This window comes from Dendrobates tinctorius, unplaced genomic scaffold, assembly GCF_039654945.1.
Source record: "Dendrobates tinctorius isolate UK_male_01 unplaced genomic scaffold, ASM3965494v1 ptg000164l, whole genome shotgun sequence".
Classification (NCBI taxonomy): Eukaryota; Metazoa; Chordata; class Amphibia; order Anura; family Dendrobatidae; genus Dendrobates; species Dendrobates tinctorius.
This window is the reverse complement of record NW_027361831.1, coordinates 4,928,620-4,954,240: the sequence shown is the minus strand read 5'-3', so window position 1 is coordinate 4,954,240 and position 25,621 is coordinate 4,928,620. Positions and strand designations below refer to the sequence as shown.

The 25,621-nt window shown below is 44.7% G+C and overlaps 2 protein-coding genes across 2 annotated transcripts in view; both read left to right on the top strand.

Annotated features, from left to right (window-relative positions):
* Window positions 1-5,391, top strand: part of LOC141052949 (gastrula zinc finger protein XlCGF66.1-like) — a 32,048-nt gene extending 26,657 nt beyond the window's left edge. Inside the window, exon 7 of the mRNA XM_073550289.1 lies at window positions 3,452-5,391. Within this exon, the coding sequence (XP_073406390.1) occupies window positions 3,452-4,290 (839 nt within the window). The 3' untranslated portion in view covers window positions 4,291-5,391. The remainder of the gene's footprint in view (window positions 1-3,451) is intronic.
* Window positions 5,392-24,133: 18,742 nt separating this feature from the next.
* LOC141052994 (uncharacterized) overlaps window positions 24,134-25,621 on the top strand; it is a 128,886-nt gene continuing 127,398 nt past the window's right edge. Inside the window, 1 exon segment of the mRNA XM_073550317.1 lies at window positions 24,134-24,184. The gene's annotated coding sequence lies outside the window, so the exon portion shown is untranslated.

Sequence of the window (25,621 nt, the reverse complement as noted above, 5' to 3'; positions counted from 1 at the left end):
AAATTCAAAGTTTGAAATTTTTCGCCGAATTTCCATTTTTTTCACAAATAAATGCAAGTTATATCAAAGAAATGTTACCACATTCATGAAGTACAATAAGTCACGAAAAAACAGTCTCAAAATCAGTGGGATCCGATGAAGCGTTCCAGAGTTGTTACCACATAAACTGATGGTGGTTAGAATTGTAAAAATTGGCCTGGTCATTAACCACCTTGGGGGGTAAAGGGGTTAAATGTGTATTCTCCTTAATCAGATAGTGATAACACACAAAATAGTTTATAAATAATATTTACCGTATTTCTACTTTGAGGCTGTGTGCCCACGTTGCGTTTTTGTAAGCGTTTCCGCAGCGTTTGTGCCGGATCAGACGCTGCAGAAACACTTACAAGATGCTTCCAATTAATTTGCATGCTTTTTTTGGCTTTTTGTGCCAATGCATGCATTTTTAAACGCTCAGGAATCGCTTAGCGGCTAAAAACGCAGCATGCTCATTAATTCCCGCATAGCTGAGCGTTTCCCCCAATGTTCCCAGAAAACGCGTGTCAAAACACGCGTCAAAAACGTGCGGCTTTTTGGCAAAAAACGTGCAAGAATCGCGCGGAAAAAGACGCGCGTTTTCTGTGAAAGGGGATTCGATTCCGCAGCGTTTAAAAACGCTAGCGTGGGCACATAGCCTAAGTCGACAGCACTTTTCCAATATCCCCTTTTATTTATTCAACATGCTTTTATTTTTTTCGGATGATAGAAGGCTTACAAGGTTATCAAGTTTTTATATATTCAATTAAAATTAGAAAACTAATTTTTTGAGTAATAAATCACTTTTGAAATTATTATGAAGAGCTTAGATTTTACATAGTTGCAACTCTTTTTAGTTTTAAAAACCACATTGAGGAATTAACACAAAGTGGAATACAAAACTTCTTACTTTTTTCCACTAAAATGATGTTTAGCCCCTATTATTTCATTTTCACAAAGGATAATAGGAAAAAAATGCACCTTACTAATTATTTTCCAACTTCTACTCAATCTTACAATATCCGATATACGGAAGGAGCTCCATTTAGCTTTTGGAACACATAAATTTTGTCATGGGTTTACCGCGGCGACAAAGAGAAGCCAGAAGACTGCATCATCTGATTTTCCTACTCCTGCACTGAATAAAAGCACTTCAACTTCATATTAAACAGTGCAAGATTCTTTTAGCAGTGCAGGGGTTAATCTGCTCAGTTGAGAGCTCCTGGAAGTTTTCCTTCAATAAGGCTCTCAGCTGTGCACTGTTAGCCACTCCCATCTCATATATAAACTGGGTCCTAGTTAGCACTCATTGACAGAGTTGCTTATGGTGCATGGCTGGAGATTGTTGTTGGCTGTTATTGGAGAAAGTGTTTGGGGGACTTATCTGTGAATGTTGCTAGATTTTGAGTGTGTGATAATTCCCTTTCTTCTCCTACTCCTCCGCTCCCTGGTGCATTCCTCTGTTGTTTGTGTTGTATATTTGGTATTTTTCGTGATCCCTGTTAGTATTATCTTGTTAGTCTGGTTTGTGTATTACGATACACTACTTCTCCACTCTTCCGTGGGTGGGGGAAGGGTACAGACTGTAGGAAGATTCAGAAGCTAAGGCAAGGTATGTGGCCCCCTCGTTTTCACCATCAGAAGTAATCCGAGAAACAGGGCGAACTAGGGCACCCCCTAGCGTTATGGACAGGAAAGGAGCCTCTGGTCCTGGGACACCCGACAAAAGTCGTGACATATTCCTGGAATAGTTTGCAGGCAAAATGTAACTGATTCACTGTACATTGTCACCTGGCAGCTCAAAAGATTGCATCTACCAACAGGCTTGGCACGAACTACTTTATTTTCCAGATCCCAGGGATTGCCCTACTTATCACCCTTATACATACTGAGACCCATAGGCTGCATCCACGTAGTTAGCTGCTGTTTGGTTGTGTGAAATGGCAAGAAATCAGGATAGCCGGGTCAGAACCAGGACGACAGAGAAAATACAAAATCAGAACACGCAAGAGTAGACAGTAAACAGGTCGGAGTCACAACAGGAAACAAATACACAAGCCGAGAGCTGAGCACAGATGACTGAACCAGAGGAGAATAATGCTGTATCAAGTGACTTCCAGCAATATGCTTTGAGCTTTATTAGAGTGTGGTGCTTTCCAATTGCCTATGGCAAGGAGCTGATTACTCTACTAGACTGCACACACCCACACTGTAGGAGTGGATGATATTATAGGTCCTGGCCACCCTAATGTTAGTGGCTGGACAGAGCCTGCTCCATCCAGAGCTTCTGGTTCCTACGTCTCTGCCATCATGAGCATCACAACAGAATGAATGAGGTGGCACCTGGCCATAGAAGCAGATGTCGCAGGAGCAGATCCCAGAGGAGATGGGACACACCTTTTGCAGAAGCCCTCATGTGACAGAATGGCAGAAAACCAGAGCAGTAGAAAACCCCATAAGTTACTCCATTTCTATAAGTGACTCCATTTTGGGATTTATAGCTCAGTGAATTCATCTATAGGAGTAGTGGCTGTTTTGACTCGGCAGGTACTCTTCTGAAATTATCAGGCAGTCGATGTTGGAGAGCAAAAATTGCAAATATTCCATTTTATTAGTGAATAAAAAGCCTTTTCCTCATCATTTTTTCTGAAAAACTTATTCCCTCCAGCATCACAGTCCACCCATTTGTTTATCCAACTGGACCCAATATCTCCTGGATGATTTATCCACCAGCCACAGGGCAGCAGCAGCTATTTTTCTTCATGCCTACATAGGAGTTGTGCCTGTCACAGCTTCATCAGTTGATTGTAACCAGCACTCTCGTACTCTCACTCCATAGGGTATCACCCTATTGTGTGCTCTGTTTCCCACTTATAGATTGACACAATTTAATACCCATCACATCGTTCCCAGAAGGTGCTCCAGAGATACGCACACCATAAATTAAGTGGGTTCTTCTCACTTCTGCAATGCCAAATACATGGATGCTAAATGTGGTTTGGGCACACTGCAAGTCTCAGAAGCGAGGGAGAGATTTGACTTTTGGAGATTGTATTTTGCTGGAATGCTTTATGGAAGGCATGCTGCTTTTAAACAGTCTTTGAGTCACTAACAATGTGGAAACCTCTGTTTTTACATTTACAGATGATGGACCTCAGTGGGGACTTGTTTTTTGTGGAATGAGTAGAAGTTTTTATGGGTATCATTTTCGACTACATAACATTTTTTGGTGGCTTTTTATTCCAATTATTGGGGGCAGAATGAACAAACAGTTGAACACAACACTCTACTGGTTCTTGCCATGAGTTCTACTATTACTGTGATCCGTCATTCTCATGGTGAATAATTCCATAGACAATTTAATTAGAAACGATAAAAAAAATATACATTTCAAGGCTATTTTATTCAAAATTAATTTGTTTTCTTTTTTTGGCAGATGACTGTACTAGAAGATCAAAAGGAATGATGACATCTTCAATTTTTAAACCAGATTACACAGAGATTACACACAATACAATTGAAGTGAATGCCATTACTCCAGATACACCATCATCCCTTCACCGCAAAGACCTATCATCTGATCCTTTGAAACAGGTCCTATCTTCTGATTCATTACAGACTACTAATACAAATAAAAGTCACAAAAGAGGCATTAGAAAACAAACTGCTCTTAAAGCAAAGAAGACCTTTTCACATTCAGAATATGGAAATGGTTTTCCCCTCAAAACGTCTTTTGTTAAACATCAAAAAATTCACACAAATGGGGAGAGATTTTCTTGTTCCAACTGTGGGAAATATTTTAACCGGAAAACAGATCTTATTAGACATGAGAGAATTCACACTGGCGAGAAGCCATATTCGTGTTCAGAATGTGGGAAGTGTTTTGCACAGAAATCACATCTTGTTAGTCACCAAAGAACTCATTCAGGGGAGAAACAATATTTATGTTCAGAATGTGGGAAATATTTTAACTGGAAATCGACTCTTGTTAAGCACCAGAGAATTCACACTGGGGAGAAGCCTTTTTTATGTTCAGAATGTGGGAGAAGTTTTACAGAGAAAGCACATCTTATCTCACATCAGACAACTCACACAGGGGAGAAACAATATTTATGTTCAGAATGTGGGAGATATTTTTTCCGGAAATGGCATCTTACTATACACCAGAGAAGTCATACAGGGGAGAAGCCTTTTGCCTGTTCAGAATGTGGGAGACGTTTTACACAGAAATCAAATCTTATCTCACATCAGAAATATCACACAGGGGAGAAATAATATTTATGTTCACAATGTGGGAAATATTTTAACCAGAAATCACCTCTTGTTAGGCACCAGAGAATTCACACAGGGGAGAAGCCTTTTTCATGATCATAATGTGGGGATGTTTTAACCAAAAATAGTACCTTTTTAAACATCAATAATCCAACATGGGGAGAAGCCATTACTATACCTAGAATTTCAGAAATGATTTACTTGAAAATATTTTGTTGACCATGAAAAATAACTTGCACGGGGGAGAAATTATATATTTTGTGAACAAATTGTAAAAATAAATATACGATAGTGGACTAAAGAAGAATGGGATATTAGTTAAAAACTTACCATTTTCCTGTTTCCAAGCTCCTGAATCCAAAAGAAAGACAAGAAAATTCTGAGTTGCTAATTCTCCCTGTCTTGTAGACATTTGGAGATGAAGCATCTTCAGCATCGGCTCTTTATCTCTCCACACAAGGTCTTTGAACACATTTTCTATGATTTTAAATGCTTTTTCTTTTTTTATCCAAACTGCATTATACTCGTATGAGAGCACAAATGGTGGGAACATATACCACTTTTTTTCCAATCACATTTTTTATCATGTTTTTTTAAAAGGGAAATTACAATAAAATATCTTTAATCACCTATTCTCTTCTCCCAAACCCAAAATACTAGGGTAAGATTATATAGAGACCCCATGTAGAGAAATAATAGATCTACAGCAACATCACCTATTATATACAGAAGAATAGCGCTATCTCCATAGTGCTTTGTACAACGATATGTAGATGAGACAAGGTCATCATATTTAGGCAGTTTCAATTATATTCATATGCTATTCATAAGAACAAGATCAGTGAGTCTCATTATACCAAGTAGAGAAGCTCCAGGGACAAAGACCTCATCTTCTACTAACACGCTGGTGGCCCGGAGTATCCAGCCACAGTGCACGGATTCTCTAATTTTTGACTCTGGCGTTTCTTTTAGAATAAATCACTTTCTCATACAGTCCTGCAGAAATGGCTTTTTTTTAATCTTTTGTAGGAGGGTTCACCTGAATCCATCTGTATGGAATTGATTTTATGTGCAAGAAGCAATAAACGTCCTACTGCAGTTTTACCGTGTGTGTCCAGTGTCAGATCTTCTACATTCCGCCATAAAATACCTTCGTGTCTCCGACCAAACCTGCTGATTATTATTTGATTATTATTATACAACTGAAATCATTTTACTCCAAAAATGTTGCAAGATTATAAAAACGTGTTTAAGATCAGCAGCTTCCGCTAGACACTTTGAACCTTTGGCCTCTGTACGTGTGCCAACATGTGGAGAAACAGAGCGTTTATACTGTATATCCACTATGGATGATTTATAGTTATGACTGTCTACAATGTTCCAGTAGGGATATAGATCTTTCTGCTTCAAGGATGCTTTTCCAATGGTTGTCAGTAGTGGACCCAATGTCCACTTCCCAGTTACCCATACTAATTATTTCTCGTTCCACTCATTGGGGGACACAGAACCATGGGATACATGACAATAGAAAAAGTATGCGGCACTCGCCAATAGCGTTCGTGAAGAAACTCCTTTATTTCATCAGACAGTTACAGGAAATTAGAAATGGCTTGCTAGGTGCAGAAGAAAGCGGGGAGAGAGTGACGTGGACGACGGCCGTTTCGCGTGTCTACGCTTCAACGGGTTCAGGTGAGTAATTAGTTAAAGATACTCCCTTCTTAAGGGCTGTACAAGTGAATCAAAAAACCATGTGTAAAACAGACACATTATACATAATCAAATAAAACTAACAAAAATTACAATCTTTTACAATGCTGCAGTATTAGAGGAAAAACATAAATCAATTGTATCAATAAGACCGATGGGACCTTGTGCTTGCGTTTTTAGAATCCATCTGGCTTCTTGTGTAAGCAATATATTATTACGATTTCCAGCTCAAGGTCTCTCGGTCTGAATTGTGGTGACTTTTCATATGGTTAATTAGTCTCAAAGAACCTTTTCCTGAGGAAATTGATCTATAATGCTCCCGAAATCTTGTTTTTAACCCCTCAGTGACAGAGCCAGTTTGCAGCTTAATGACCGGCCAATTTTTACAATTCTGACCACTGTCAATTTATGAGGTTATAACTCTGGAACGCTTTAATGGATCCTGCTGATTCTGAGAATGTTTTTTTCATGACATATTGTACTTCATGTTAGTGGTAAAATTTCTTCGATATGTCTTATGTTTATGAAAAAAACAGAAATATGGTGAAAATTTTGCAATTTTAAAACTTTAAATTTTTATGCCCTTAAATCAGAGAGATGTGTCACACAAATTTCTTAATAACTAACATTTCCCACATGTCTACTTTACATCAGCACAATTTTGGAATCAAAATTTTTTTTTGTTAGGAAGTTATAAGGGTTAAAATTTGACCAGCGATTTCTCATTTTTACAACAAAATTTACAAAACCATTCTTTTTAGGGACCACATCATATTTAAAGTCATTGTGAGGGGTGTACATGATAGAAAATACCCGAAAGTGACACCGTTCTAAAAACTAGAACCCTCAAGGTGCTCAAAACCAAATTCAAGAAGTTTATTAACCCTTTACGTGCTTCACAGGAATTAAAGCAATGTGGAAGGAAAAAATTAACATTTAACTTTTTTTGCAAAAAATTTACTACAGAACCAATTTTTTTATCTTCACAAGTGTTAAAAGAGAAAATGAACCACAAAATTTGTTGTGCAATTTCTCCTGAATACGCCGATACCCCATATGTAGGGGTAAACCACTTTTTCAGTGCACGGCAGAGCTCGCAAAGGAAGGAGCACCGTTTGACTTTTTCAACGCAGAATTGGCTGGAATTGAGATCGGATGCCATGTTGCGTTTGGAGAGCCCCTGATGTTCCTAAACAGTGGAAACCCCATTTTGGAAACTAGACCCCTTAAGGAACTTATCTAGATGTGTGGTGAGCACTTTGAACCTTCAAGTGCTTCACAGAAGCTTATAACGTAGAGCCGTGAAAATTAAAAATAATTTTTTTCCCTCAAAAATCATTTTTTAGCCCGCTATTTTTTATTTTCCTAAGGGTAACAGGAGAAATTGGACCACAAAAGTTTTTGTGCAATTTGACCTGAGTACGCTGATACCCCATTTGTGGGGGGGAACCACTGTTTGGGTGCATGGGAGAGCTTGGAAGGGAAGGAGTGCCATTTTGGAATGCAGACTTTGATGGAATGGTCTGCGGGCATCATGTTGCGTTTGCAGAGCCCCTAATGTGACTAAACAGTATAAACCCCCCACAAGTGACCCCATCTTGGAAACTAGACCCCCAAAGGAGCTTATCTAGATGTGTGGTGAGCACTTTGAACCCCCAAGTGCTTCACAGAAGTTTATAACGCAGAGCCGTGAAAATAGTCTTTTTTATTTCCACAAAAGTGATTTTTAGCCCTCAATTTTTAGACCACCAAAGTTGGTAAATGGTGGAAACCCCTCAATTCTTGCTCCAACCCTAATCCCAACCCTAACCCTAATCCCAACCCTAATCCTAATTCGCCCTAAACCTAGCCTTAACCCTAACCCTAATGGATAAATGAAAAAAAATATTTTCTTTATTTCATTATGTTTGCCTAACTAAGGGGGTGATAAACGGGGGGTTATTAACTATTTTTTTTATTTTTCACACACAGCGGTTTTTTTAGCGGTTTTCACTATAAAACCACTATAAAACCGCTAAAAATAAGCTTCCCAGTCATTTCTATTCATTTTGCACTTTTTGTGCACATCGATGTGTTTTTTTTTACCGCGAAAAAAAAACATCGCGGTAAAAAACGCAGCATGCTCATTAATTTTGCTGGTTTTTCCGCGTTTCTAGCTTGTTCAATGCGTTTTGAAAACGCTCCGGAAAAAAACGCCCAAAAACACGCAAAAACAGCGCAAAAAACGCGAAGACAAAAAAGATGCGGTTTCTGGGAAGGGAGTCAGGTTTTTGAGCAGAAATTTTCTGCTACGTGTGCACTTAGCCTGATAGTTTATCATAGAGATCAAAATGAATGAATGGAATCTGCCAGCCGGAGCCTGCAGATTACCGGCGGGAGCACTGCGCATGCGCCTGCCATTTTCTCCGGATCCAAGATGGCGGCGCCCACCGGAGGACGCCGGCGGGACGCAGGACCACCGGGAGGGGACCCTGGACCACGGAGAGGTACCAGGGGGTATCGGGGACCCTCTTTCTCCTCTGATGTGAGAAATTAAAAGTAAAATTGCGGCTTTTTTTTGCGGTCGCCGTTATAGGGTTAATAACGGCGATCGCAAAAGCGGGGTCGGCAAAAACCGACCCGATTCATGTTCTCTGGGGTCTCGGCTACCCCCTGCAGCTGAGACCCCGGAGAAAATCCGACACTGGGGGGCTGTGGTTTAAGTACCCTTAATTACCGCCGTTAAAAGGCATATCGGTGGTTGTTAAGGGGTTAAAGGTCTTATTGTTTTGCCTATGTAAAAAAATTGACATGGGCAGAATAGAATATAAACGACAAACTGTGTTCTACATGTAATAAAGTCTGTGACAGTGTGTAAGGTTGAACAAATACTTAGTGGATTAGCACCTTAAATCCAAGCGTTCAAAGCTGCAAAGCTCACGTATGGGAACTGTTGTGAATTCACTTTCTGGCATACCTCTGGTTGCTGGTGAAGGTAGTGGAGATGGTTGTATTGACAGAGGGGTCGTGAGTTCTTTTTCTGGGCTCCCTCTGGTGCTTACAGGAGGTAATGGAGCTGATCTAATTAACAGAGGCCTGCCACCTGATAATGAGGAGGACGATTGGACATTGGGAGTTTCTGACTGGATTTAAGACAGCCGACTCCCTCTATCCCTGCTGGTGATTTTTTCCTGCTTCCTGAGGTCTTAGATTCCAGCTCAGTCCCTGCATGCTCAAGCTAAGTGTTCTTTTGCTATTGTTCACATTTGATTTGGTTTTGTCTATTTCAGTTTTGTGTGGTCAGCCAGCCCCGGCTGGGGCCGTGCTGAATTTCCATCTTTATGTTACTGTTTGTGCCAGTTTGTTTTTGTCCCTTATTAGATTGGCCTCTCTTTACTCTGTTTTCAGAATATACCAGATTGCTGATATAGTGGGCGAAGTCTAGTGACTTCAGTATTTTTTCTATCAGACGTGTTGGACTTTTTTGCAGGGTTTTTTGCGTGATTGCAGACAGTGTCTTTCCTTTCCTGTCTAGTTAGTTTGGGCCCCAACGTTTGCTCAGCCTATTTTCCTACCCGCGTTTGTGTTTTCATCTTGTCTCACTGACAATATATGTTTGGGGGCTATCTATTCCTTTGGGGTCTGCTCTGGGGCAGTTTACATTTCCCCTTTCTTGCTTTGGGCTTATTTAGTTCTCTGGCAGTGTCGAGTCGTCTAGAATCATCGTAGGTACACTCCACGGCTATTGCTAGTTGTGTGGATAGGATCAGGGGTCTGCAATCCGCTTAGTTGCCAACCTCTCTGGTTTTCTGTGGCTTAGCTTGGTCTTGCTTTCCTCCTCGGTGACCCAATCATAACAGGGAACCACCCTCTGTCGCAGGGATTGTATTCAAAGTACACTGGTGCCACTTTCCATATATCTATTGACGTTCCAAAACCATGGGATAGTCTGCTTCCAACTGGAGGCTAACACTATTCTTGCATTTAAATAAAATGTGATGTTCCTCCCCAGCAGACTATATCTCGCCTGCTGGAGCCAGGTTTCATCAGTTTATTGTAGTGTCCGTTGGATGCAAGATCTGTCTCGTACCTTTCTTAGGTTAGGCACTAGCCAACCACTTTGCTTTTATTTTTCAGATGGATGTCTCCGGGTAACAGAGTATAATTGTGCACTTTGTTTATCGTCCACCCATGTCAGCGCCATGAAAGAGGGGATCTGCTCACCAAGGACAGGAAACCTTCAGGCTAAAAATGGCAACACCTCTCCCTATCATTAGTTGGTTTCTTGTCCTTAATAGGGAAACCTGTGCAGGCTTACCTTTGAAGATATAGACGACGAAAGTATCCTTCCCAGACCTGGCCTGCCGCCTTAGGCAGGAATCCCTTCTCTTCCTCGACAGATACAGGATGCCTGGAAGTGCCACGGTGGGCCCAAGGGAGGCTTTACACGTGAGCAAGCGCAAAGTGAGTGGCATCCCCTGACTGTGAATGGACGACTCTGGCTTGGCTCAGGTGCCTGGCCTGTCCTGCATACCCTCCTCACAGCACTGTGCAGCATGGCCAAAGCCGGAAGTGCCGCACTGCTGGAGCCAGGAGGCGGGCAGATGACGAGCGGTGACACGGTCAGGGGGGCACGGTTGATGTCCTAATGACTCACCCCGTGATGCGGGGTTACCCATCCAGAGTGCGACTGCACCAAGGAATCACACCGGTGTGCTCAGAATGCGGAGAGGCGCTACCTGCTGAAGGGGAGAAGGGTCTATGATGACGACACCAGGAGGCGTGTCAGACAGGAGCCCTGTGTCCTTGAAATGCCGGGAGTACCAGTGAGCGCAGGTGCCAGTATAAAAATAAGCTGGCACTTCTGCTCAGGCCTTCCTAGCTCACCAGTCCTTATTACCTTGGAGACAGATTTGGAGCAGCAGCATTGGAGGCCCCAGGAGCGAGTGGAGTGTCATCGTCCCCATCGTCTCCCTCAGTAGAGGGAGCAGCTGGTCGGCTATTGAGAGCAAATCCAATCAGCGAAGTTCCAGCAAGGTAGGCGAATGGGCAGCCTCCAGGGATGATCTCCCACCTGAGACACATTCGACCTTTAAACTGGTTCCATTTGATTACTGCAAGGTGGTAAGTGATCTTCGTGAAAGATCACTTTGTAATGTGGACTCCTGTCGGAAGAGGTTCTGTAAATCCCATATAAAGCCGACCTCATCAGATAGTGGGTCAGGCTGGCATTGTGGTTAGGCTAGTAAAATTGGTCAGATTCTCTATGGCAATTATGGACACTAGACCTGAGAAGTAAGTGCAGGATATAATGTTCCGAGGCATAGACTAGAGGAAACGAAGATGCTTGAATGAAAAGATCAGGACTTTAATGCAAAAAAGAATGGAAGAGGCCAGAGAGAAAGGGCTCCCTATCCCCTTCTGTTGTGATAACCAAGGCTTACAAAAGAGCTTCTCTGCACTTTGATGATAGGGGGCATTAATGGATCCCCTGTATAAAAAAGCAGACACCTTTCTTAAGGTGACTTGGGAGAAATCTGCAGGTGCCCTAAAACCAGCAGTAGCAGCGACGTACTTGGCCAAGTCCTTGATGATCTGGCAGGACAGACTGGAATCCCAGTTAAAGGGCAGGGTGTCAAGGGATGACATCTTGACCACCATTCATCTGCCTTCCTATGGGATGCCTAAACGGACTCTGTAAGGTTGGCGGCAAAGTTGGCCGCCTTTTCCAATGCAGCTTTATAGTAAAGGAGAGGTATAAACCATCTCACCCCAACTCAGGCGTGTGGACGCGCAGACTTCAAGCGACTGCTTGAGAGGGAAACCATATGAAGAAATGGGTCCAGCTTTCAATATAGGCAAAATGTATTAAAAAATTATTAAAAATGGTAGGTTATGCATAGTAACAGCAACACGTTTCGAATGCTAGTAGCGTTCTTTGTCAGAGCTGCATCCATATTGATCACATAACATTTTATACTAAAAACACCCTTGAATACACCCACAGCAATAACCTGATTGCTATAAAACCAACCCCTCAAATAGCAAATTTTAAAACGTAGGGAAAAAACCTACAAAGGACATAAAGAATACATATATATGCATAAATATCACTGTAAAATTGCATAGAAATGGGTCAGAGCCCACATCTGCAGAAACAAAATGAGCACTGAATTAAATACCACAATTCAGTAGTGGAAACAATAGCTCCCTGCGCATGTTTACATAGTAACATAGTTATTAAGGTTGAAGGAAGACTTTAAGTCCATCTAGTTCAACCCATATCCTATTCTAATTTGCCCTAACATGTTCATCCAGAGGAAGGCAAAAAAAAACCATGTGGCAAATAGTAAGCTTCACATTGGGGAAAAAAATTCCTTCCCGTCTCCACATACGGCGATCAGACTAGCTCCCTGGATCAACGCAATATTAAGGAAACTAGTGTATATACCCTGTAATATTATACTTTCAAGAAAGGCATCCAGGCCCTTAGATTTTAGTAGGGAATCACTCATTACAACATCATATGGCAGAGAGTTCCATAGTCTCACTGCTCTTACAGTAAAGAATCCGCGTCTGTGAGTATGCTTAAACCTTCTTTCCTCCAGACGTAGAGGGTGCCTCCTTGTCCCCGTCACAGGTCTAAGAGTAAAAAGATCATTAGAAAGGTCTGTACTGTCCCCGCATATATTTATACATTGTAATAAGATCACCCCTAAGCCTTCGATTTTCCAAACTATATAACCCCAAGTGTAATAACCTGTCTTGGTATTGCAGACCCCCCAGTTCCCTAATAACCTTGGTCGCTCTTCTCTGCACCCGCTCCAGTTCAGCTATGTCTTTCTTATACACCGGAGACCAGAACTGTACACAGTATTCTAAGTGTGGTCGCACTAGTGACTTATATAGAGGTAAAATTATGTTCTCCTCATGAGCATCTATGCCTCTTTTAATGCATCCCATTATTTTATTTGCCTTTGCAGCAGCTGCCTGACACTGGCCACTAAATGTGAGTTTGTCGTCCACCCATACACCCAGGTCTTTTCCAGTGACAGTTTTGCCCAGTGTTTTACAATTAAGCACATAATTATACATCTTATTTCTTCTGCCCAAGTGCATGACCTTACATTTATCCCCATTAAAGCTCATTTGCCATTTATCAGCCCAAGCTTCTAGTTTACATAAATCCTCCTGTAATATAAAATTGTCATCCTCTGTATTGATTACCCTGCAGAGTTTAGTGTCATCTTCAAATATTGAAATTCTACTCTCTCTGCCCCCTACAAGGTCATTAATATGTTAAAAAGAAGCGGGCCCAATACTGACCCCTGTGATACCCCACTGCTAACCTTGACCCAGTCTGAGTGTGCTCCATTAACAACCACCCTTTGTTTCCTATCCCTGAGCCAGCTCATAACCCACTTACACATATTTTTCCCTATCCCCATTGTTCTCATTTTATGTATCAACCTTTTGTGTGGCACCGTATCAAAAACTTTTGAAAGGTCCATGTACACCACGTCCACTACATTCCCTTGGTCCAGTCCGGAACTTACCTCTTCATAAAAGCTTATCAGATTAGGCTGACAGGAACTGTCCCTCGTAAACTCATGTTGATATTGGGTCATAAGGTTATTCTTCTCCAGATACTCCAGTATAGTATCTCTTAGAAAACCCTCCAGGATTCTACCCACAGTTGAGGTTAAACTTACTGGCCTATAATTTCCAAGTTCAGTTTTTGTCCCCTTTTTGAATATTGGCACCATATTTGCCATACGCCAGTCCTGTGGTACAGACCCTGTTAATATGGAATCTTTAAAGATTAAAAATAATGGTCTATCTATGACTGTGCTTAATTCCTGCAGTACTCGGGGGTGTATCCCATCCGGGCCCGGGGATTTGTCAATTTTAGTGATTTGTAGACGCCGCCGTACTTCCTGCTGGGTTAAGCAGGTGACATTTAATGGAGAATTTTTATCACTGATCATGTTATCTGTCATGGGATTTTCTTGTGTAAATACTGTTGAAAAAAAGTAATTTAGCATAGTGGCTTTTTCCTCATCCTCATCCACCATTTCACCCAGACTATTTTTAAGGGGACCAACACTATCATTTTTTAGCCTCTTACTATTTATGTAGTTAAAGAATATTTTGGGATTTTTTTTAGTTTCTCTGGCAATGAGTCTCTCTGTCTCAATCTTTGCTGTTTTGATTTGCTTTTTACAGAATTTATTTAATTTTCTGTATTTATTTAATGCCTCATCACTACCTACTTGCTTTAATTCTCTAAATGCTTTATTTTTATCTCTTATTGCGCCCCTTACAGCTCTATTTAGACATAGTGGTTTCCTCCTATTTCTCGCATGTTTATTCCCATATGGTATATATCGTGCGCAGGTCCTATTCAGGATGCTAATAAACGTCTCCCATTTTCTTTGTGTATTTTTATGTCTCAGGATATCGTCCCAGTTAATTGCACCAAGATCATCTCTCATCCGTTGGAAATTTGCCTTCCTGAAGTTTAGTGTCCTTGTAACCCCTCTACTACACATCTTATTAAAGGATACATGAAAACTTATTAATTTGTGATCACTATTACCCAAGTGACCTTCAACCCTTACATTTGATAGGCGGTCTGGCCTGTTGGTTAATATTAGGTCTAGCAGTTCCCCCCTCCCCTTATCTCTACCCACAGGGACTCTACATTTTCATTAGATTCATATATATTATCACACAGGATGGGTTTTAAGGATGATTTTACATATAAACACACGCCTCCCCCTCGTTTATTTGTACGGTCATTTCTGAACAGACTATAGCCCTGTAAATTAACCGCCCAGTCATGGCTCTCGTCCAGCCATGTCTCAGATATCCCCACCATGTCATAATTATGTTCCAACAACATTAACTCCAATTCTTCCATTTTGTTGGCGAGGCTTCTGGCATTAGTATACATGCACTTTATGTATCTCTCTGTACCTCTATTCTTTCTTAAATTATTAACTGTTCTAACCCTACCCCCCATGCCACTCCCACCCCCAATGTCATTATTTGTGCCCAGGTCTCTATCTGCACTGTCTTCCCCTCCTATAAAAGAATACCCTCCCCCCCGTCCCTAGTTTAAACACTCCTCCAACCTTCTAGCCATTTTCTCCACCAGCACAGCTGCACCCTCCCCATTGAGGTGCAGTCCGTCCCTAGCGTAGAACCTGTAGCCAACTGAGAAGTCGGCCCAGTTCTCCAGGAACCCAAACCCCTCCTTCCTACACCAATTCCTGAGCCACTTATTAACCTCCCTAATCTCCCGTTGCCTCTCTGGTGTGGCACGTGGTGCAGGAAGTATTTCCGAAAATACCACCTTGGAGGTCCTTGCTTTAAGATTGCAGCCTAATTCCCTGAAATCATCTTTAAAGACCTTCCACCTACCTCTAACTTTGTCATTTGTGCAAATGTGCACCATGACCGCTGGATCCTCACCAGCCTCTCCCTATAATCTGTCAACCCGATCAGCGATGTCGGACTCGGGCGCCAGGTAGGCAGCACACCGTTCGAAGATCCCTGTCTTTGTGACAGATTGCCCTATCTGTTCCCCTAATAAATGAGTCCCCCACTGCCAGCACCTGTCTGCCCTGCCCTGCTCTCCTATTTCCCCCCTTACTGGAGCAGACACTCCTCCGGCTTTCAGAGGACATGCCTTGCTGCAGCAGTGCTACTCCTGCACTAACACTCCCCTCATCTGCCAACTTAGCAAACTTATTGGAGTGTGCCAGATCAGGACTAGCCTCCCTGGTGCTCTTCCATCTACCCCACCTTCTAACTGTCACCCAGCTAGCTGCTTCACTGTCCTGCAGCTCCAACCTAGCATCCCCCCTCATCTATCCCATTGAGCGTCTGTTCAGTGAGCAGAAGACTCCTTTCCATATTGTCTATGGATCTCAGTGTTGCCAGCTGCACAGTTAGATCCAGTATCTGGGCTTCCAAATGCACAACAGCTGACATCTCACACAGCAGTATGCACCCTCGACTGGCTGTTCAAGGATTTCATACATGCGGCAAGACGTACACTGGATGGCATTGGCAATAGTGGAGCACATCCTAATGGGGATTGCACCAGACAGAAAAGATAAGTAAAAATAAAGAGAATTAATAAAATATAACAACAGTAATTCAGTAATACCTCCCTTGGAAACTCCCTGAATCCAAAGTCACTGAATCACAAGTCACACACTTACCACAGTTCACATTTACGCTCAGGTGAACCCCCACCCTTAATTAACCCCTTGTGAATATAGTTACACCTCAAGATTTAAATGCGATATAGTTAACCCTTAAAAACATAGATAGTAAAATAAGAGATTAACCGTGTAGAGAGAAAAAATAGGTTAAACAAGCCCTCCAAAAATTGAACAGGTAGAAAAGCACTCAGCAACCCACAATTCAGCAAATCACACCAATTCACACAGGTATTTGTTAAAGGTTTTCCAAATACCTCTTCACTGATTCACAAGTCACACACTTACCACAGTTCGCACTTACGCTCAGGTCACACTCAGCTCGTTCACACTCGCTCAGGCAGAAGATTTAAGAGATTTTTTTTTCCCTTTTACCAGCAAACCACCCTGCTGCTCAATGCACTTCCAAAAGGTCCATTTAGTCCGTTGGGACTGCACGTATTAAGATTGAACATCCAAAATGCTTCATGATCCCTGAGGCGCTTTCTTATGTCGCCTTCCCTTAATGTAGACGGGACTTTTTCAATTCCATACACTCGTCTCCCATTGATGCTATTGAACGAAGTGCCTGAATTCCTAAGACATGGAACAGAAAGAATCAGCGGTATTATAAATGTCAGGTATTCCGATACACATTTTTTCAGGTTCCTAGAAGTGCAACCAACATAAAGCTTATCACAAGTATTTAATGATATAGATGACATTGTCACTGTTACAATTCAAATATTGTTTAATATATTGTTGTGACCCACCCAAACTGGGTGCTATTCTCGTACCCATAGCAGTCTCAATCCCCTATATTCGTTTGTACACTACTGTCTGGGCACAAGATAACGGTCAGAAATTAAAAATGCTATTGGACCCCAGATTTTGCTGGGATAGTTTGGCTGCACCATTGGCAGACCAGTTAAGATACCAGAATGGCAGAAAATCCTATAAAGTGGCTCCTTGTCAGACATTATACCCCTCACGGAATTCATCTACTGTGGCATGTAAAAGTTTATGTACCTTTTATTGTGAACAGTTAAGCAAGTTGAAGATTATATGATCTCTAAAAGGGCTAAAGTTAAAGATGACAGATTTCCTGTGTGTTTTAGCCAAATAAAAATATGTATTGTAATTGTTTACATTTTAAAAATTACAAAAAGACAAATGGGCTAATGAAAAAATTTGGGCACACAGCATGGTTAGTAAATAGTAGCACCGCCTTTTGCAAGTATCACAGCTTGTAAACTCTTTTTGTAGCCAGCCAAGAGTCTTTCCATTCTTGTTTGAGGAATTTTCATCCATTCTTCCTTGGAAAATGTTTCCAGTTTTGTGAGATTCTTGGGTCATCTTGCTTGCACTTCTATTTTGAGGTCTAGCCACAGATTTTCAGTGATGTTCAGATCAGGGGACTGTGAGAACCATAGTAAAACCTTTAGGTTGCGCCTTTTGAGGATGTCTATTGTGGATTTTGACGTGTGTTTAGGATCATTATCCACTTGTAGAAGCCATCTTCTTTTCAACTTCAGCTTTTATTTTTACAAATGATGTTATGTTTGCATCAAGAATCTGTTGAAATCTCATTGAATCCATTCTTCCTTCTACCTTTGAAATGTTCCCTGTGCCATTGGCTGCAACACAACCTCAAAGCATGATTGATCCACCCCATGCTTAATGGTTGATGAGATGTTCTTTTCCAGAAATTCTGTCCCCTTTTTTTTCCACACATACGTTTGATGATTGTGGCCAAAGAGTTCTATTTTAACCGCATCGGTCCACAGTACTTGTTTCTAAAATGCATCAGGCTTGTTTAGATATTCTTTTGCATACTTATGACGCTGAATTTTATGGTGAGCACGCAGGAGAGGTTTTCTTCCGATGGCTCTTCCATGCAAGCCATATTTGTGCAGATGTCTCTGAACAGTAGAACAATGTACCACAACTCCAGAGTTTTCTAAATCTTTTGTTTTTTGCAGTCAAGCGGGTTTCTGATTTGCCTCTATCAATCCTACGAGCAGCTCTCACTAAAATTTTGCTTGCTTTTCCAGACCTTATCTTGACCTCCACTGTTCCTGTTACCTGCATTTAATTATATTTCAAACTGAGGAAAGAGCAACTTAAACACGTTGCTACCTTCTTATAACCTTCTCCTGCTTTGTATGCCTCCACCATTTTTATTTTCAGAGTCTAATGCAGCTGCTTAGAAGAACCCATGACTGCTGTTTTTTGGCACAAAGGAAGCTGTGTTTTTATAAAACTGGGAAATCTGCATCACCTGACATTTCCTAATGATGATAGTGAACAAGCCATAATCCTAACAGGTTAATTAAGGTCTGAAACTTTGGTCAACGTTATCTGAGCACACAAATAAGTGTATTCACAATTTTTACCTCACAGGCACTTTTTAAGACATTAGCACGCAGATGATGATTTTCAATAAATATTGAAAATATGTTATTTTAGTGCCCAATACATCGTGTCCAGATTGTGCTTCTGGAGAAACACACACCATAAATTGTAATTTGGGTAATCCAGCAACAGCAATGCCAAACTTGTGGACACTGATTTTAATTTAAGCAATATGCAAGAGCATTCGCCTTTTGGGAGCACGGCTTTTTGTGGATTGGTTTATGGGAGCCATGTTGCTTTTTAAGTAATGAGGGAAGCTCGAGTTTCCCATTGACAGATAATTGACCGAATTAGGTTTGGTTTTTTTTTCTTACTTTGGACTACATTTTTGATGGCTATTTTTCCAATATTTGAGAGGCAGAATGGAAAAAAAAAAGAGATGAACATTATGATCCGCTGGATCAAGGTCTGAGGTCTACTGTCAGACTATAAACTCTTTTTGCTTTTATGAATAAATGACTTTTGCTACATACTTTTCAATTTATGTGGATGTTTTATTTAGAAATGTTATAAAAATATATTTTTTAAGTCATTGTATAAAAATAATTGGTTTTATCCTTTGCAGATGACTGCTAGGAGTTCATATGGACATCTGACGTCTTCAATATTTAAATAGGATGAACAAGATATAACTGAAGTGTATGCCACTATTCCAGATATACCAACATCTCTTCACAGCAACTGATCCTTTTTTTCATATTCTATCTTCTCATGCATCATACACTATTAAGAACACTAAAAGTCACAAGGGAACTGAAAATCAAATTTCTATTATAGTAAAGGAGCCAATTCCATGAACAGGACACATCCAAAAAATCCCTCACAACTTCTTTTGTTACACACAAAATGATACAGAGGAGAAAAGATTCTCTAGTTCAGTGTGGACAATATTTTAAAGGGCATTCAGAGATTATCATTCATGAAGTCTGAACTTCAACTGCATCTGAATTGTTTTGTTTAAAATTCATTGTGGTAATGTCTAGAACCAAAATTAGAAAAATGTTGTCTCTGTCCAAATATATATGGACCTAACTTTATATTTACACTGGTCCTGTACAGTATTTAGGGCAAGCCAAAACATAGGGATCCATAACAGTAAAAAAGGGACATATCCAAGGGTGGCAGTGAGATAAATAACAAGTGGCATATCTCAATAGTTAGCTGTCATATTTAGACGGTGAGCGCAGGAGACCCGATCCAGCACCGACATCCACCCCAGGCATTTCAGAGCGGACTTTACGGCGAATGACAATGATGTCATACGCTGCCGACGTGCGCGCTGACGTCAGCTGCCAGCCTCCGATTGGCTGGCGCCTTTTAACTACTGCCGTGTGGGCCCGCACAGCAACAGAGTTTAACTGAACCTGCATCTCGAACGCAGATTCAGTTTCTGCACTGGCAGAATCCTGCCACTAGTGCCCGATGAGCAGAAGAGACGGGGCTCAATGCGGGCCTCCTCTGATTATCGGGCCCCATACACCGGACAGGGCATTACTGCCCTGATGACGGCCCTTCTCACCCCTCGGGGCCCCATTGCAGCCTCGTCGCCTGCTGCTTTGGCAATACGCCACTGAGCTCTGCTATGTCAGCATAAGCCTCATTCAGTCGTCCCTGCATTACAGACATTTGAAAGAGCACCACACTGACAGCAGAGTCGTGTATCTAATCCCATCTCGTGTGATACAGTCCACAGTGCCATGTATCTAATCCCATCATGTGTGATACACTACACTGAGTCCTGTATCTAATCCCAACACATGACTCTGCTCCACACATAGCATGCACATGCGGCTCCCCTCCGTACACCTCGTACACACAGGGCTTCGCTCCGTACACCTTGTACACACAGGGCTCCACTCTGTACACTTTGTACACACGTGGCTCCGCTCCGTGCACCCTGTACACACACACGGCTAAGCTCCGTGCACCCTGTACACACACAAACACGGCTCCGCTCCGTACACCCCGTACACACACACGGCTCCGCTCCGTACACCTCGTACACACACGGCTCCGCTCCGTACACCTCGGACACACACGGCTCCGCTCCGTACACCCCGTACACATGCGGCTCCGCTTCGTACACACACGCGGCTCCGCTCCGTACACCTTGTACACACGCGGCTCCGCTCCATACACCTCGTACACACGCGGCTCCGCTCCGTACACCTCGTACACACGCGGCTCCGCTCCGTACACCTCGTACACACGCGGCTCCGCTCCGTACACCTCGTACACACGCAGCTCCGCTCCGTACACGCCGTACACACGCGGCTCCGTACACCCCGTACACACACTGCTCCGCTCCGTACACACACTGCTCCGCTCCGTACACCTCGTACACACGCAGCTCCGCTCCGTACACGCCGTACACACACACGGCTCCGTACACCCCGTACACACACTGCTCCGCTCCGTACACACACTGCTCCGCTCCGTACACCTTGTACACATACGACTCCACTCTGTACACCTCGTACACACGCTTCTCAGCTCCGTACACCTCGTACACATGTGGCTCTGCCCCGTACACCTCGTACACACACGACTTCACTCCGTACACACACGGCTCTGCTCCGTACACCTCGTAGACACGCGGCTCCGCTCCATACACACACTCGGCTCCGCTCCGTACACACACTCGGCTCCGCTCCGTACACCTCGTACACACACGGGTCTGCTCCATACACCTCGTAGATACGCAGCTCCGCTCCGTACACACACCGCTCTGCTCCGTAAGCCTCGTACACGCATGACTCCACTCCGTACACACACGGCCCCGCTCCGTACATCTCGTACACATGTGGCTCCACACGGTACACCTCATACACACACGGCTTCACTCCGTACACCTTGTACACACGCGGCTCCGCGCCGTACACACACGGCTCCGCTCCGTACACTCCGTACACACACGGCTCCGTTCTGTACACCTCGTACACACGCTGCTCAGCTACGTACACCTCGTACACACACGGCTCCGTTCCGTACACCTCGTACACACGCGGCTCCGCTCCGTACACCTCGTACACACACGGCTCCGCTCTGTACACCTCGTACAAACGCTGCTCAGCTCCGTACACCTCGTACACACACGGCTCCGCTCCGTACACCTCGTACACATGTGGCTGTGCTCCGTACACCTCATACACACACGCGGCTCCGCTCCGTACACCTCGTATACACGCGCCTCCGCTCCGTACACCTCGTACACACGCGGCTCCGCTCCGTACACCTCGTACACACGCGGCTCCGCTCCGTACACCTCGTACACACGCGGCTCCGCTCCGTACACCTCGTACACACGCGGCTCCGCTCCGTACACCTCGTACACACGCGGCTCCGCTCCGTACACCTCGTACACACACGGCTCCGCTCCGTACACCTCGTACACACACGGATCTGCTCCGTACAACTCGTACACACGCGGCTACGCTCCGTACACCTCGTACACACGCGGCTACGCTCCGTACACCTCGTACACACGCGGCTACGCTCCGTACACACACACGGCTCCGCTCTGTACACCCCGTACACACACTGCTCCGCTCCGTACACCCCGTACACACACTGCTCCGCTCCGTACACCTTGTACACATACGACTCCACTCTGTACACCTCCTACACACGCCGCTTCTCAGCTCCGTACACCTCGTACACACGCGGCTCCGCTCCGTACACACACTCGGCTCCGCTCCGTACACCTCGCACACACACGGCTCTGCTCCATACACATCGTAGATACGCAGCTCCGCTCCTTACACGCCGTACACACACGGCTCTGCTCCGTAAGCCTCGTACACACATGACTCCACTCCGTACACACACGGCCCCGCTCCGTACATCTCGTACACATGCGGCTCCGCTCTGTACACCCCGTACACACACTGCTCCGCTCCGTACACCCCGTACACACACTGCTCCGCTCCATACACCTTGTACACATACGACTCCACTCTGTACACCTCGTACACACGCCGCTTCTCAGCTCCGTACACCTCGTACACACGCGGCTCCGCTCCGTACACACACTCAGCTCTGCTCCGTACACACACTCGGCTCCGCTCCGTACACACACTCGGCTCCGCTCTGTACACCTCGCACACACACGGCTCTGCTCCATACACCTCGTAGATACGCAGCTCCGCTCCTTACACGCCGTACACACACGGCTCTGCTCCGTAAGCCTCGTACACACTTGACTCCACTCCGTACACACACGGCTCCACTCCGTACACCTTGTACACACGCGGCTCCGCTCCATACACGCCGTACACACATGGCTCCGCTCCGTACACACACTGCTCCGTTCCGTACACCTCGTACACACGCTGCTCAGCTCCGTACACCTCGTACACACGCGGCTCCGTTCCGTACACCTCGTACACACGCGGCTCCGCTCCGTACACCTCGTACACACATGGCTCCGCTCTGTACACCTCGTATACACACGGCTCTGCTCCGTACACCTTGTACACACACGGCTCTGCTCTGTACACCTCGTACGCACACGGCTCCGCTCCGTACACCTCGTACGCACGCGGCTCCGCTCCGTACACCTCGTACGCACGCGGCTCCGCTCACCTCGTACACACACGGCTCCGCTCCGTACACCTCGTACGCACGCGGCTCCGCTCCGCACACCTCGTACGCACGCGGCTCCGCTCCGCACACCTCGTACGCACGCGGCTCCGCTCCGCACACCTCGTACGCACGCGGCTCCGCTCCGTACACCTCGTACGCACGCGGCTCCGCTCCGTACACCTCGTACGCACGCGGCTCCGCTCCGTACACCTCGTACGCACGCGGCTCCGCTCCGTACACCTCGTACGCACGCGGCTCCGCTCCGTACACCTCGTACGCACGCGGCTCCGCTCCGTACACCTCGTACGCACGCGGCTCTCCTCTGTACACCTCGTACACACGTGACTCCGCTCCGTACACCTCGTACACACGCGGCTCCGCTCCGTACACCTCGTACACACGCGGCTCCGCTCCGTACACCTCGTACACACGCGGCTCTCCTCCGTACACCTCGTACACACGCGGCTCTCCTCCGTACACCTCGTACACACGCGGCTCCGCTCCGTACACCTCGTACACACGCGGCTCCGCTCCGTACACCTCGTACACACACGGCTCCGCTCCGTACACCTCGTACACACACGGCTCCGCTCCGTACTCCTCGTATACACACGGCTCTGCTCCGTACACCTCGTACACACGCGGCTCTGCTCCGTACACCTCGCACACACACGGCTCCGCTCCGTACACCTCGTTCACACGCGGCTCCGCTCCGTACACCTCGTACACACGCGGCTCCTCTCCGTACACCTCGTACACACACGGCTCTGCTCCGTACACCCCGTACACACACGGCTCTGCTACATCCACCCTGTAAACCCCTCCTGACCCCACACAGAAACTTCCCCTCATCCAGCACCATGACACCCAGCACAGCAGAGTCCTGCATACACTGAGGCCCCTGATCATGTGACCCCTGACTCCTCCCCTCCTGTGACCTCATCACAGGTCCTGTGCGCACAGAGCAGCCATATATGTGGAGTGCGGCTCTGCAGGTGGAGGTAGGTGCTGGAGATTCCCCATTACTGGGACAGGGGGCAGTAACCCCTTCAGTGCTGACACTACTGTTCCCTCTGCCTCCCTTATCTCTGGTGCTGGGACCTTTCTCTTTCCTCCCATGTCTCTGGATCAGGTTTTCCTTATAAGGCCGGTCCCGAGTGCCGGCGGTAGTGCCAGGTGTTGATGGAAGAGACACGTGCGAGTTTGTCGCATCGCACATGGTAGTGTGATCTCGGCCTAAGGCCGGGGTCAGACTTGTAAGAAACTCGGACAAGTCTCGCACATCAATACCCGGCACTCGGATCGGAGGGTTCAGCTGCATGAATTTTGATGCAGTCGCCACGCCAGTCCCGAGTGTCGGTGGCAGTGTCGGGACGTATTGACGTGCGAGACTCGTCCGATTTTCTTGCAAGTCTGACCCCGGCCTTATGGGATGAGTTGTATTTTGTCACCATTTTCGGCTCCATGTAATGTAACTGATCGGCTTCTTTTCATATATCTGGTGAGCAGGAGACAGACAGCCGCTCCTCTGTTATCTCTCAGTAATAAATGTACAATTACAGTGAGAATGACGTATAGAGAATATTTTTTTGGACGACTTTTCCACAATAATATCTCATTACCGTCCGCCTCTTTTTCAATCCTCCCTAAATGTAAAGTGAAAATTATATACAAAATTACTGCGCTGCACAATATATAGAGCGAGTCATGGCATGCAATGCATGAACATGCAGAAAAAAATAAACACCAGAGCAAAAAACAAAGTAAAAGAACACAATAATAATAAGGCAGTACAAGTCTTTAACCCCTTAACAACTGCCAATATGCTTTTTAATAATAAGGGAATAGCGCCTCCTGGCAGCGGCAATTCCTGTGCGTGTCACTTGTACATGTCAGCTGACACCCTGTATCGGACCGGACGGTTTTGTATCTGATTGGGGCTGATTAACTCCTTTAATATTGTTGTCAAATGCGACAGCGGTATTTAAGATGTTGCAAGGGGGTCACAAGACCCTGTTAGTAACCATCAGTCTCCTGCGATGAGAATCACTGATCCCGGTAGTTACTATGGTACCCTGAGCTTATGTGATCCCCAGAGTACGGTGGCCTGTGAGATCCAGCTATAAGTTATAAACAGTCAGTGAGACAGTGACTGCTCTCATGCACTGCAATACACGAGGACTGCAGTGTATGAGACCAGTGATCAAGCTGAAAATTATACGTATCCCACAGTGGGATTAATTTAAAAAGGTAAATAAAATATGTAAGATACACAAAAAAGTGCACACAAATCACAATAAGCCCTTTCGCAACTACACTGCTCAAAAAAATAAAGGGAACACTTAAACAACAGAATATAACTCCAAGTGAATCAAACTTCTGTGAAATCAAACTGTCCACTTAGGAAGCAACACTGATTGACAATCAATTTCACATGC